General features: G+C 32.4%; 1 protein-coding gene across 3 annotated transcripts in view; it reads left to right on the top strand.

The window, feature by feature from the left end:
• The window catches only part of MARCHF1 (membrane associated ring-CH-type finger 1), a 1,010,725-nt gene that overhangs the window by 808,912 nt on the left and 185,755 nt on the right, over window positions 1-16,058 (top strand). For all 3 annotated transcript variants that reach the window (XM_031942769.1, XM_031942767.1, XM_031942768.1), the window contains one exon: window positions 5,420-5,470. In XM_031942769.1, coding sequence (XP_031798629.1) covers window positions 5,420-5,470 — 51 coding nt within the window. The remainder of the gene's footprint in view (window positions 1-5,419; window positions 5,471-16,058) is intronic.

Below are 16,058 nucleotides of genomic sequence, written 5' to 3'. Positions count from 1 at the left end.
GAAAGGTGCTAAGGAGGGAATGAAGAAATAACTGGGAAAAGCCTCCTGTAGGCAATGGGTTTTGAAGAAACTTGGAGTTGGTGGTGAGGGCAAAAATCATTCTAGCCATGGTATATTCTCCAGTGCAAATGAACTGTTGAAAAATGAATTTTCATGAAAAAGGAACAGTTCGTAGACCAGTGTATCATGGAGTATATGGCAGGGACTGAGTGTATCAAGACTGGAAAAATAGGAAAGAGCCATAATGAATAATAATTGACAGAATGAAATAGAATAAGATTTTTTTTCAACTCCACTAATTCAGAAAATTCTAATTATTTATGTGGAACAGTTAAGCATAGATATTAAAGAATATTTTCATTAGAAAATATTTTTAGAGCAAAATTTAAAGTAACAGCCTTCTAGATACAATTACCATTATTATTAGCTGATATCCATAGCACTTTAAGGTATGTAAAGTATTTTATATACAATACTACATTTGAGTCACAAATAACAATCCTTTGAGTATAGTAACAGGTGTTTTGTTTTGTTGGGTTTTAGTTGGATTTGGGGGGTGTTTTTTTGTTTTTATTTTTTTGGTCCGATCTCTGATTTTATTGGTATAGATAATTACCAGGGAAAAAATTCCTTCTACTAACTCATGTAACCATTCTAATGCAATTTATATTCTTAAAGAGCTATCTAGACCGAGAACATTGAGCGGTTAAGTGGTTTGGCAGAGATCACATAGCAAATCAGAAACAGGATTTGAACCCAAATCTTCGCATTTGGCTTTCTATTCAGTGTTGCTTTCTTATCAAAATAATTTGGTGTTTGGAAATAGAAATATGACATTTTTATTTATGTTGCCCATCTCAAGACAATGACTACTGGAATTATCTTCATTTTGCAGATAAGGAAATGATGTTCAGTCTGACAAATTAAGCAACTACTATCTTTTTCATTCATCATTAACTATCACCATTCTAAACTTAGTCCAACTCTCATTTTCTCTCCAGAGCAGACTTCTTTCAATTTATCTTTGTTCATCATTGCTTTATCCAAAATTACTACTAAGAAAGAAGGTACATGAGTTCAGATACATTGAGTTCAAGGCTAGCCATCCAAAAACATTTTTAGGCTTAAAAAAAAAAAACTATTTAATTTCCCTGAGCAAAGAACTATAGCTTCTTATTTAGATTCATCTTTATTTACCATTCCAGGAACCATACTCCTTTCTGTTTCTCTTAACTAATGGATGAACAGAATAGGAGAAGAAAGTTCTTATAGAGTTATGTATAGAATCTTAGAAATATCTTTACTCACTCAGAAAAGAAATCCATCTCTCTCTTTCTCTGATTAACTTTTTCCCATCCCTTTTCTGATCAATAGCTGATCTCTCTATTTAATTTGTAAGTTAACTTGTTCAACATTACATGCTAAAATTCCCCTGAAACATTTATAGTCTGGCATCTCTCAAAAGCTGTATTCTTTCAAAAAGAATATGTCAGTTATCCAGAAAACCTAGAATTTTAGCCACATAGCCTTTGAAGTCAAAATTTTTCAAAATATTCTAAAAGAAGTTTTCTATAAAGGAATTTTTCAGTTTGGGAAATGAAGGACCAAAAATATACTGGTTAAGTTCATTTACATTTTCCTAACATTTGACTTTGATCCTACAGAATAAATAAGATGCTTCCCAATACTAAAGGCTACAGAATCATAAATTCAGAGTTGTTTTGTTGCATGTGATGAACAAGATTCTAATACCTGACACTGGTGATTGATTATCTTGAACTAGTGATGGAGACACATTAGGCATTCTTGTTTGTTTGAATACTAATTGACCACCACCTCTGCCCAATTCCTAATGTTACCCATGTGACCATAAGATTATTAAGGTAACTTTAATTTAATCCAAGGTGAAAAAAGCATAAACTGATTTTAATGAGGTATGACAACCATATTTGCCTCATCTACAAAGAAGAATGCATCATTGCAAATAGTAATGGGACAAGCTACCCAATTAATTAATGGTAAATTGAACAGATTGCTCTAGATGTCTTCCAGCAGAAAAAAAGCAGGTTTTGTATTCATTTGTGAAAGCAGGGGAAGATCAAGATCCTTTATTCCTCTTGGAAGAAGATTTTTTTATGTTTAGATTATGTTGATTTTTTTATGTTTACATTTTTATTTCTGGAAACAGAACTGACAAACTCAGATAACTCAAGACAGATAGCATATCTGTGACAGATAAGAATCCAGATTGGCGTCAACTGTCTCTGTGATTCAGGAAAAATCAGTTCACCTTTCTGAGCCTTAGTTTATTTACTCAGCATGGATAATAAAAGGCTGAATTTGTGATTTCACTGACAGAGAATTCCCAGGTGAGGGAATTCCCTTTGCCAATTCAGATCAGCACTTTCTGTCCAACTCATGGTCTCAGAGAGCTGCCTGGTACACTGAAAGGTTAAAAGCAAGTCCAGATCACACAGCCTGCCAGCTCTCTATTCCCAATGCCATATTACTTTCCTACATATCCCTCATATCAGAATAAGAATACTTTCATTACCTCAAAGGGTCATTAGGAGGAAAATGGTTTTTTTAATCTTAAAATGATAAAGAAATGAATTAATTTTTTTGTTAATAGAGGAATTTTTATAGTTCAGAAGAACTCTAAAAGTATTATGCTCACATGCAAGTAGTAAAGCATTTTCTGAGGAACACAACATTTGTGGCAACTTCATGAGGATTTACCATACTTGTGAATTATAAGATATCAGGCGCTCCCTCATGTTGACTGTATTGGCCAGTATGCTTTTTCCATGTCTCTGTAAAAGGGAAACTGTAACCCCCAAGGATTTAGAAGTTAATATAATATCTTCAAAATGTGACTTTCTATTAAGAAAGGACTAAATTTGTTTGATTTTGCTAGAAAGGACAACACCAGGAACAGTGACTGGAAAATGTAGAGATAAATTTAGATTTGATATCAGGAAAAACTTCTAACAATTAGGACTGTTCAAAAAAAAAAAAGTGGGATGAAATGCTCCCAAGGTGATAGGTTCCTCTCCTTGGAGCTCTTGATGACTATTTGTCACAGATGTCATGGTAAAGATTTCTTTGATATATGGGTTAAATTAGATGGTTACTGAGTTGCCTTTTTACTCTCAAATTCTTGATTCAAAGATCAGCTGAGATGCTCTTTTTTGAAGCCTATCTTCACCCCTTTTCCTCTTCCAATCCCTCCTCCTTCACCATGTGAAACTGAATTCTTAAACTCCTATAGTCAATTAGGTGATCCTCTTGGGATCATCTTGAACTTAGGAACACCCAAGTTCAAATTTTCCTTTAGACATTTACTATTTGAGGGAACCCAATGTTGCTCTCAGACTTATTTTCCCCATCCATAAAAATAGGGATAATAATAACAATTACCTTATAGAGTTTTAATAATTGAAATAGGATATGAAAAGCACTTTAAAAACTATAAAGCATTATATAAATGCTAACATTTATCATTATTTCTACTCTATTTTCTATTATAGTTATTTATATAATTGTCCTTTCCTATATGACGTTGTAAGTTCTTTGACACTATAGACAGGATCATATCTATCTCTGTATTCTTAACATCAAGTAGTGCCTTACATATTGTAGACAAATAATAAATATGTATTGAACTAAATCAGAAATTTCCTAAATTTTCCCAGATGGTATTTTTCCCCTTCGTTGGTTTGATAGGGTACTTTATTTTCAATCTTCATAAATCTTTATCCCACATTATTTTGTATTATAATTATTTATGTCATCCCTCCCTACTAGATTATTAACTCCATAAGGGCAGGAACTATGTCTATGACATCACCAAGATTTAATTCCTCTCTGAATCTAGTAAATAATAAAAGAGTCTGTGCATTAACATTTGAATGGATGAACATTAATGAATGAGTCATTGAGTATGTGTATGCTAAAAAGAACATAAAGTTTCATTGAAAACAAACTCATTAACCCGTATATCTTTGAAAACTATAATTCTGTGCCTGATATAAATGTTCTCTGTCCTCTAATTTCATATATCTAGTAGCACTACTGTAGTTTGGAATAGCCTTAATTTGATATGAAAATCAGATTTCTTACCAGCAAAATGGTGATTGGTGAGATACAATCAGTAGAACAAGTTTTCTTAGTTTGTGTATTCTGTGCCTTCCCCAGTTGCTTGGAATTTCTTCACTAGCAGAGTCCACATATTTTATTTCTCTTGGATCCCTTATGTTTCCTTTTAAATATATGATAAAATTTTCATGAAAATTTTTTTTCTTTTTTTCTTCTCTCCCCCATTCAGATGGCTATAATTAAACATGAATAAATATATGTGTGTATATATACACATAATATACCTGTTTGTATGTATATGTGTATATATGCATATATACACATGTAAAATTCTGTATATACTTTTATTTATCACTTCTTTCTTTGGATGCAAATAGTAGCTTTCTTCATGGATCTTTTTTAAATAACTGAGGTAATTATAATAGTCAAGATGACTTAGTTACTCACAGTTGTTCTTAAAACAGTGTTACGATGTATGATATTATCTTAGTTCTACTTCATTCTTAATAATTTTCTGGAAGTCTATCCATGTTTTTCTAGGACCAATGAACTCATCATTTCTTACAGCATAGTAATAGTACATTATAATCATATACCACAACTTGTTCAACATTTCCTAGTTTATGGGTATCCCTATAATTTCAATTCTTTTGTCACCACAAGGAGAAGCACTCTAAATATTTTAGAACACACAGATTCTTTTTTCTTTTCCCCTAATCATTTTGGAAATAGACTTAGTAGTGGTATTGCTGAGTCAAAAGGTATACAAAATTTTATAATTCTTTGGGCATAATTTTAGATTGGTGTCCCAAATGATTAGACCAGTTCCCAATTCCACCAACAATGAATTAGTGTCTCAGTTTTTCCATATCCCCTCCAACATTTATTTCTGTTTCTTTCAATTATTTTAATCAATGTGATAGGTAGATATCTCCAATAGGTTATATTTCTCTAATCAATAATGATTTAATGTATATAAAATTTATATGACTATAAATTTATCTAAAAACTAGCCAAATCCTTTGATCATTTATTATTTGGGGAAGGGTGCATATTTTTACAAAGAACTTTACAAAGTTCTTGATGTATTTGAGATATAAAACCTCTCTATGAGAAAAATGTTATTTTTTTTACCCAACTCATTGTTTTTAAAAGGAACATTGGGAATAATAAAATCAATTATCCATCCTAAATAAGTAGTAGCAAGAATATGAAGCAACAGAAACTTAGAAACATACAAAGGGTATCTTTTCTTCTCAGATGAAAGCAGAGACAGTATGAGTTATATTTTTCTAAATAACCTGCTCATTTTGTTTTCCAGAATGACAAATCCCCAGGACGTTCTGCAAGTCGATCAAGCAACATATCCAAGGTAGGTGAACTCTGCTTGTTTATTTTAATCAAGCATTCTCAGTAATGCTATAGAACATGCCATCCATGATTATCATTTGTTATTGTCTGGGTGTTTTCCTCTTTTCAGTGATTTTTGGGTTTGAGTTTTAAATTGGACCTATTATATTATTGCTGTTGTTTTCAATAGTATAAAAAAAAATGCACTTTTAAAGAACAAAATAATTTTTCTTTTAATCTTTAGCCCAGTACCTATGAGACACTTAGGTCTCTTGACGATGTTGTATATAGTGGTTTTTTTTCTCTCATTTCTAAAAAGTTAATGTTCCTTTCCATTTGTGTTATTGGTGTTTACAGTGCCATTTTTAGGCAGTCCATTTTTCTGGAGTTTGTTCCCTTGTATCCTGGGATTCAAATTACCTTTTTTTTTTTAAGGCCAAGTTTTTGGAAATCAATTCTGTCATTTTCCCAAGTTATAGACTCTGTGGAGATGGGGTGGGAAAACATGTGAGGCTCTAGAATGTTAAGCAAGCAACTAAAACTATGGAGAGATTAAACTTTATTTTGAAAAACTTGAAATGTGAACTGCCTGGTTACCAAAGTCATTCCTTTTTGAGTCCTGTACTGGCTGCTATTTATTGAGGGGAGAAGTAGTTAGATAAAGAGAGAGGGGGAGAAAAATCATTTGTCAAAACAGAGTAGATATGCCTTTGAAAAAATGTATCTAGGAAAGCAAGCATCTTGGTTTTAAATGGATTCTTTAATTTCTATTTTCCTACTAATGTCAAATGAAGTCTAAGAAAAAAATGTATAAACTTTATCCTATTAGGTGAGATATATCCACTTTGGGTTGTGTGAAATACTTTGAGGCCTCTTAAAAAAAATAGAAATCTTTATTTCAATTTAATTCATTTCATTGGGTATATCTTAAATACTTGCTCTGTTTAAAGCATCATTCCAGATTGTACTAGAGATGCAAAATTGATTTAACATACAATCTCTTCCCTCAAGCATATTATAATCTAATAAGAAGATCTAACATATGCATAAATAACAATGAAATAAAGGAAGGGCACTATGGTCGAATGGATTTAGAGTGAATCTTTATGGATTCAATCCTAATTGAGACTCAGATTATAAGACCCTGGGCAGGCCATTTAACTTCTTGATCCCCAAGCCAGTCTGAAATTCTGTAAGTTTTCAGAATTGATGTTAATAAGGAAAGAATTTCTTTCTGGAGAATTCCTTTTACCAATGAATTCACAGAGGTGGCCTAAAGATGGTCAGGAAAGGATAGGTGCTAAACCTTTGATTTCTCTGATATATAAATTCCCTGAAGGAAAACAAGCAGATAGTAAACATTTATTAAGCATCTACAATATACCAATCATTGTAAACTCTAGGGATACAAAAGATAATCCTTGCCCTCAAGAAGCTTCACAATTTAATAAACGGGAAATGAATAAAAAGAAAAGAAAAGCATTAGAATAAAATGGAATTGAGAAGTTTCCCATAGAAAATGGAATTTCTTTGAATTTTAGAATCTCTCACAATTGTCTAGAAATCTAAGAAATTAAATGAATTACCTCCAACTACACAGCCAGTATAAGTCTTAGAACTTGAAGACAATTCTTCCTGGCTTTGAGGCAAGCTCTCTGGCTACCACATGATACCTTCTTTTCATGAATTAGAAAGATATTTTCAAAAAGTCAGAGAAAGGCCTACTAGCTTTCTTTCTAAGCAACCTATAAGTAGTCTGTATTTAAGCTTTCAATGCAATATAAATGTAATTCAGAGGATAATAGTTCTCATTAGTTCCATATTCAGTTCCAAAAAGTGTTTTTTTTTTGTTAATGTCCACTTATAAAAGTTAAAAATCATTTCTGAACATTTGCAACATTTTCCTGTATTTAAAAGAATTCGATAATTCATTCTGATGAAGAGCAAGTTTTCTGCAATGATTAAAATCCCCAAAGTTTTAGTTACTTTATAATGCTTTCTTTTTTTTTAATGTCACAAAAATGAGGAAATTTTAGTTTTAATTTCTTAAGATGGGAGCTCAAAAATGCCATAGGATTTATTTTTTTAATTAATTTGATCAAATTAAGCTTTGTTAAATGACAAAAAAAGAAATCAATTTGGAGCATTGTCTTCTGAATTGAAAAGTCATTGTGTTTAGAATTAGGAGACTTGAATTCCAGTGGTATCTCTGCTAATTATGACCACTTTGACCTTGGTTTTAAATCTTTGTTTCTGCATCTCTAAAATGAAAACTATTGGATCTGATGGCCTCTTGAGCACCCTTCCAAAACTAAATATTATGACTTTTAAAGCTAAATAATGCCCAAACAGACTAGAGACCTGAGATTATTGTATACCAGTCCTTTGCTAGATATTTTTATGTGTCCTTAGAATGTACACATACTAAGCAACAAATTATTGGAACAGTATGTGTTGCTTATAGTCCCAGATAGAGATGGGAGGTGGGGGAGAGAATGATATTCTATCAGATTCTTACCAGTCCTCCATACAAGATATGGAGGTGAGCAAGTTGAAAATCTCTAGTAAGTTGGGTTATAGATGTAGTAGTTAAACTTTGTCTACTTTACCTCCTCAACTTTTAATTAAACCGTTTACCTTTTCTATTACACTCATAAAATTTTAGATTAGAAGAGACATGATATATAATCTCATTTAGCCTTGTCATTTTACAGACAAAATATTATTTCCTCTGCCCTTGACCTATCCTCATCAGACCTTCTCTAAATAGTAGTCTGGTTGGAAGAAATTCATGGAAGAAAAAATAATCTAGTAGCATTCTTATTTGAGTGAGAATTCAAGGTAAGGTATGTTAATGGGGAGGAAGTATTTTATTGAATCCTGAAAGTTAATAACAACTGAGAAAGAAAAAAGTAAAAGTTTTTACTTTGACATCAAAACCAAAAGGAGAGTGCTTAAATCTAGGCTTCAGCATCTCAACCAATTATCTTTCAGCACCTGACTCAAATTCTTGTAATATCCTAAGCTTCTATATTAATACTAAAAGTTGGGGAAAGGATCATCAGAGTTTAAATATATCCTCTAACACTCACTACCTATATGACTCTAGGCAAGGTAACTTAATCTTTGTTTATTATGTTACACAAATGTAAAATGAGGATAATAAGAATACCTCCTTCCCAGGATCCTTGTGAGGATCAAATGAGGCAATATTTGTAGAGCATTTAGCATATGTAGTAGGTAGCAGGATTCTCTTCTCAAATGTACATTATTACACTGTTTTTTTTTGTTTTGTTTTGTTTTGTTTTTGTTTTGTTTTGTTTTGTTTTGTTTTTTGCCTTTCAGTAAAGTATTTTATCCTCTAGCTTGAAATATTCTTGGAGGGTCCTGGATATTCCAATAGTAGAGATAAAATCGAATATGTTATATATGATATATATAAACTAAAAAAGTCTTAGTCGCAAGTAATCATAGTCATTATCAATACTATTATTATTAATTTGCAGAAGTCCTATAATCTCACTAATAATCCATTCCAAGATTGTTTTACCATCCAAATCTTTTCTCCTTATGCCCAAGCTAAATCCCTGTCATTTTTCATTGTTACTCCAACAGAAGAAGAAAAAAGAACATTATCTTATTATAACACGATTGTTCAAAGTTCTGAATATTGCATATATTTTGATACTTCCAAACAGATTTCATTTCATTAACCTCCAAGTTTTGCCTCTGTCCCTTCCGTTTCTCTTCTCAAGTCTAAAAGAATCTTTCTCCTTCTACCACCTAGCTGCCACTAAGTAGTTAAGTGACTTCCCTGTGCTTCACTTTCCTCATCTGCAAAATGAGGGAATTGGATTGTCAAAAAATTTTTCAATTGGGATCTTGAACCTTTAAAAAATGTTGTAATCATATTTTAGTATAATTGGTTTCCTTTTAAAAATCTGTTTATTTTACATAATACATCAAAAAATTATTCTGATAATGAATCCATAGATTTCATTTGCCAAAAGAGATCCATGAAATGAAAGGGTTTATGAATCCCTCTAAGTGGTTTCTAAAGGCTTTTTTTGCTTTGAATCCTATAATCTGATTTTGTCTTAGCCTTAAAGTCTTTGATTTATTCAGATGAGGAAAACAAGTGCCTTAAAGGTAAAGTTATTTATCCAAAGTTCCATAGTCCATAGTGAAAGAGCTGGAATTCATATTCAGTCAGTGCTTTTTTCCCAATGTTAGTATATTTTTCTATTTTCCTCTTACCTTTCTATTGTTATAACGATGGGAAGCTCATATGTAGCCTTGGCCAAAGCCACAGAGGCTGAGAACAACCACTATGGGCTTGCCAAAATATGCTTAGTAAGTACAAGTAGCATCCATCAGCTGGTATAATTTTTCTTGGAAAAGTTTCTTTAGACAACAGCTACGTTTGGTCCTCTCCAATAATAGGTTAACCCTCATGTATACAATACCTTTAAATATATATATATATATTCCTTGAAAGCAGAGACTGGTGCCCTTTTTTGTATTCCCAGTGCTTAGCACATTGTCTGAAACATAGTAAGTACTTAATTAATACTTATTGATTAATATTATGCCTAATTGTCTGTGGAGGTAGAAGAATAGAAGTTTCCTCCCAACTTTATTATGTCTTTAACAGATGAATGAATAAGAATGAAGCTTCTTTTGACTATCATAAAGACTTATCACTAATGAGGTTTCTGCCATGATTATGGGAATATCACCAAAGATTCCTTGATAGACACAACAGAGATAACTTTGTGAAAGCCTCTTGTTAGCTCATGTCAAGCAACCAGTCAAATACATGACTATCTAAGATATTTGCCATTGTCATTGAGGACATTCAGATCAATGTCAAAGAAAGAGGAATTAACTACAGAAGATGAAGTCTTCCAAGTGCTCCTTTTGGTGTGTAACAATGTGTTAACTGCAACAAGGTCCTGAAGATTGAAGCGTTCCTAAAAGAAACTGATAATCATTCAAGAGATTTTGACATTACTAGTCATGCAAGAAAATTTCCATCAGTGAGATAGCTGTTGAAGTCTGGTGATTTTCAGTCATTCCAAGATCTTTCTCTGATGTTTATAAAAAAGCAGTTCTGTAATAAGTTCTGATAATGGTGATTTATTATATGAGGACAGAAAGTATCCCAGGACTGTACAGATAGTGCTTCCTTTCTGATTGCTTCTAGAGATGTGCTAATCATCTGTGATAGTAAAACCCAAGCTATCTATTTCTTGTTTGTATTCTTCCTCATTCTCCTTGGTAAAAGTGGGCTATCTTTCCTTTTCTTATATCTTTTTGTTATTCTGATTGGGTCAGGTTATTTGGGTGAAACTGAACCTGAACAGAAAGTCACAGATGAACCTTAGAGGCTAAAAATAATTGATGTGGGATTGTCACAATTTATTTATGTGTACAAGGCAGTGTTTATCAGAGACTAACATTTTGCTTGAAAAAGTCTCTGTGGGCAGGATTGATAGTTATTTCTATTTAGATAGCTCACTTATTGCATATAAACAAGTTTCCCAAAATGCAAAATTACCCAGGCTTGCTCTTTTGGGGGGAATTCTTTAGGGGCCTGAGATTGTTGCCTCCAACTAGCTTGTTATGTATTCCACATTGCAGGCAATTCAATAAGCGAACTGTCATGAGGTAGGAGCAACAGTATTTTCAATTCAAATCATTGTCTAGCACACACAAACATAAATATCTGAAAGCACTTTTGGGTGGGGAAGTAGGGAGTTTCTATTAAAAGCAGGTCACAGTCCTTAACTTATTTATAGCTAAGCTATTAAAAAAAAAAAAAAAACTTTTGTCCTACAGTGATATTTCAGTCCATTTCCATCATTCTGTACAATGTCTTAAGAATTTCATTTACTTTACAAAGGCTCAATTACTCATTTGATCCCTTTTTGGTAGTTATCAAATAGGGTATCAAAATAGAAATTGTTGAAATAGATAAAATATGCTTCTTGAAGCTTTTTTTGTCTTTTTATAGATTATGTGAGCATTTTAAATCTTCTAATCTTACTACAGGAAATATACCAAATCCTAAAATCCACAAAATAATAATAATAGCTAACAGTTATATAGCTCTTTTAGGTTTAACATTTATATAAGCTTTTCAAGAGCCTGACACATTTTTCTCATTTGATCCTCATGATGCTGTACACTAGGTGGTGTTATTATCAACATATTTAGATGAAAAAGCTGAGATTCAGAGATATTCTGTTTATCCAGTGTCAATCAGTTAGTAAATATCTGAGGTATGCTTTGAACTCAGCTCATTCTTACTACAGGTCCAGTGCTCTGTCCACTAATATAGTATGCATTGGTTACTATGAATTTTTTTTAAGTTGCCATATCCTTAGAAAACTGCCCATATGGTAACATTTAAAAAAAAGCAATTTAAAGAGCCTTCAGCCAGGTCAAGGTGAAGGAAATCCAAAGAGATGATATCTGGGGAATTCATTCTGCTGAATGTGAGCAATGAATCTTTGAAACAGGTATTTAATATGCTGTTAAATTAGAAGTTCCACCTTGGTTTCTCAGTACCTGGGACTAATCAATCATCAGTCCTCTCAGTCTAAACACCTTTAAAATGAGAAGTTTGACTTTTCAATCAAGCAATAAGCATTTATTCAATATTTTATATACACTAGGCATTATATTGGGTGCTGGGAATACAAATATAAAAATGAGATATTCCCTCCCTCAAGAAATTTCTATTCTTCTAAAGGCATTCAAAATGATCCCAGATAAGGAAATACAGAATTTATCCTTTCTCCTACCTAATAATAATAATAATAATAATAATAATAATATCCAATGCTAGATCAGAAAAACCTCTGAAACAAAATAACAGTACAACTAAATATTGAGGAAGATCAAATGTTTGGAGAAGTGGAGGCAAGGAAAAAGTGAATTCCAGGTATAGAAGACAATTTTTGTGAAGTGAATAGGTAGCATAGTGGATAGAGCATTGGACCTGATGTAAGGAGGATCTGAATTCAAATCCAGCTTCTTACTAGCTATGTGACCCTAGGCAAATCATGTAACCCCAATTACCTCCAAAACTCAAAAAATAAAGAAAAACAAGACAACCTATGGAAAGGTTCAGGGGCAAATTGGAAAGCTGTGGTTGGCAACAGTAATTACCTTAGTTTGACTGGAGCTTGGAATCCATGAGAGAAGTGTAATGTATAATTCTGGAAAGATAGAATCTAACATGATTGTTAATGAAGAGACTTAAATGTCAAATAGAAATGTTAATATTTATCCCAGAAGCAACAAGATCCTTAAAAATTCTTATAAATAAATGTGAACTATTCAGAGCTATATTTTAGGGATCTAGATTTGACAAGTGTGCATACAATGAATAACAAGATGTAGGAAGATCAATTAGAAAGTTATTGCACTAGACCAGAAATGATGAGGTGATTTGTTGTGAATAAAAAGAGAGGGACAAATACCAGAGAAGTTGAGACAGTGGCATCCACAAGACTTCATGGATTAATTGGCTTTGGATGGTGAATGAGATGAAGAATCAAGGATAATTCCTAGAGTACAAACCTGGATACATGGTAGAGTCCTTGACAGAAATGGGAAAATTAGAAGAAGGGATGGATTGAAGGAGAAAATTAATGAATTATGTTTTAGACAGGTTAGCTTTGAGGTGGATATGAGACTTATAATTGTAGATCTGAGATTGTAGCTTAGGAGAGAGTTTAGAACCTGATATGTACATTAAGAGTAATTGGAGGCATTAGATCTAGGTCACTGAAAGAGAGGATAAAGAGATAAAAAGAAGAAAGGTAGAAGAAAGAAGTAGATGATGATTCTTCAAAGGAAACCAAAAAAGGATCAATCCTCCATTTAAAAAGAAAATCATTATTATGCAGTGGCAGGAAAATGCAGAGGCATATCCTGAAAGAATGGTTGATGGACATTGTCCAATGATGCTAAACAGGTCAAGAAGGATGGAGAGAGAAAAAAAGTGCTTTGCATCTAGAACTTGAATAGAGGTTTCTATTGACTGATGTCTAGGGGAACCAAGTTATGGAGAAATAAGAAATGAGTGAAAGGTGAGAAAATAGAGGCAACAAATAAGAGTTTGTTTTAAAAAAATGAGGTTTAAAGGAATTATGGTGGTTAAGTGAGAGTTCCTTAAGAACTGAAAAGTTCTGGGCATGTTTTAATCCAACATGGAAGGAACCAGTGGATTAGGAAAAACTGAAAATTAGTGAGAGGAGTGATTTTTCAATGAATTTAATTCAAAAGCAACATAATTAATTGAGAACTGGAAAAGAACTGCATCATTCTGTGAATCTTTAAATTGACTGCAACAAGTACATTCAGACATAGAAACTAATATATATTTTAGCAGCACACATTTGAATCCATATATTCTACATTGATTCAAATATAAGGCACAAAAATATAGGCTACACTCCTCAAATTAGATTTCTTTAAAATGAAAATAGATCATAAAGATGTATGATAAAAACCTAGCACTAATTTACATTGTGTTCAGACTTTGTATGAAGCACAGTTTGGGGCCTTCAAATACTATAATGATTTTTTTTTGCTATAGGAAACTCCCAATGGAGAAACTTTATCAGTGCAGAATAGTACCTTCTCTGCAACTCAGAGTCTCATAGAGTTGCCTAAAGGATGAAGAAGTTAAATCACTTGTTCAGAGTCACAAAGCCAGTGTGTGCTGGAGGCATACCTTGAAACAGGTTTTTCTGGCTTCCAGGCCAGCTCTCTGTTGATTCTGTTATGCTGCCTCTTATTGGTTCAGATATGGAGCACCAAGAATATAGGTCATAAGTCTCAAGTGAGATTTATTTGAACTGAAAACAACTCACATATGTACATAATGAAAAAAATCATTATTTTAATTTGTATTTGGCTTTTGTATAAATCAGTTTTGACAGAAAGTGTGTCTTATGTTTAGAATAATAGAAGATTTATTTCTCCCATATTTTTTATAATTATTGTAGACTTAGAGGTCATATTTTGAGGTACTATTTTGAAATTTCGTATTTCACAGCCTGTGTGATCTGTCTTTAAAAAACCAACCAAACAAACAAAACCCCACTATGCTTCAATCTGTACTCAGAGTTTATCAATTCCCTGTCTGGAAGTAGATAGTAATTTTTTCCTCAATAGCATTTTTTTTTCAAATCCATGTAAAGATAGTTTTTAAAATTCATTTTTGTAAGATTTTGTGTTCCAATTTTTTTCTCCTTCTCTTCTCTTCCCCCTCCCCAAGGCAGCAAGCAATCTGATAATAGGATTTACATGTATAAAACTTTTAAACTATTTCATATTTGTCATGTTGTGCAAAAAAAAAAAAAAAAAAATCAGACCCAAAGGGGAGAGAGTGGGGGGGAAGAAACATAAGAAAGAAAAAGCAAACAACCAACCAAAAACCGTGAAAATACTATGTTTCAATCCACATTCAATCTCCATAGTTCTCTCTCTAGATTTAAATGGCATTTTCTGAGATCAACAGTATTTTTCATCATGAGTCCTCTGGAATTATTTCAGGTTATTATTTTGATCAGAGTAGCTAAATTGTTCACAATTTATCATTATTATAACATTGTTGTTATTGTGTATAATAATCTCCTGGCTCTGCTCACTTTGCTTTGTATTGGTTCATAAAAGTCTTCCCAGATTTTTCATATATTTCAATATAAATAATATTGCTACAATGCTAACATCACAATCACGGTTATAAGTCACAATTTTGTTCAGCCATTTCTAATTGATGAGCATCTCCTCAGTTTATATGAGATCAGTTTTATTTCTTGCATTTTCTTTTTTTTGGTTTCTAAATATCAACAGTGCTTAAATTTCTGAAACATAGAGACCATCTCTGTTTAACTTATCTTGTATAATGCTGAATAGTAAGTCCCTGTTTGTAATGGTGCATTTAAACTTTAATTTATTTTGGAGGCTAAGTGACTTGCCAAGGTCACATTAGCTATTAAGCATCTGAGGCTGAATTTGAACTCAGGTTTTCCTGTCTCTAGTCTGTCACCTAGCTACCCCTCACCTAAACTCTTGAAAAAGGTTATCTTATGGTTATAAAATAGTTTTATTAGCTTTCTATTAATGTATCTGAGATAGTGTATTATTCTAAATAATTGTCATCCTATAGCCAACTAAATGATTTATTTTGTTGTTATTAAATTGCTTGCAGTATAAATCATAATATTATAGGAATATAATAGTGTAATAGTAAGATATTAGTATAATTTTAGTGAAAAAAAGAATTATGGAATCATAAAATTGAAGCCAAAAGGCATATTAGAGATGGAGAGAAATAAAATCCTTTGATATACCAAGATGGCACAACCTGCTGTGGCAGAGCCAAAGCTAGTTCTCAGATCTCCTGATTCCTTACTATTCTTCGCAGTATTTTGACTTTACCACTCATCCAAACCAAGTGACTTTAAAATGTTTCTCCAGTTCTTTTCACTTTAAACAGGTATTACTAGATTTGTGTGGGGTCAGAGAGGAGATGACCCTGGGTTCTTGAGGTAATGCCAGCAAAGCAGGATTTCTGGCAAGTCCTGTCA

The sequence above is a fragment of the Sarcophilus harrisii genome, chromosome 6, assembly GCF_902635505.1.
Source record: "Sarcophilus harrisii chromosome 6, mSarHar1.11, whole genome shotgun sequence".
NCBI lineage: Eukaryota > Metazoa > Chordata > Mammalia > Dasyuromorphia > Dasyuridae > Sarcophilus > Sarcophilus harrisii.
The sequence above is the reverse complement of the archived record's forward strand: the minus strand, read 5'-3'. Positions and strand labels throughout refer to the sequence as shown.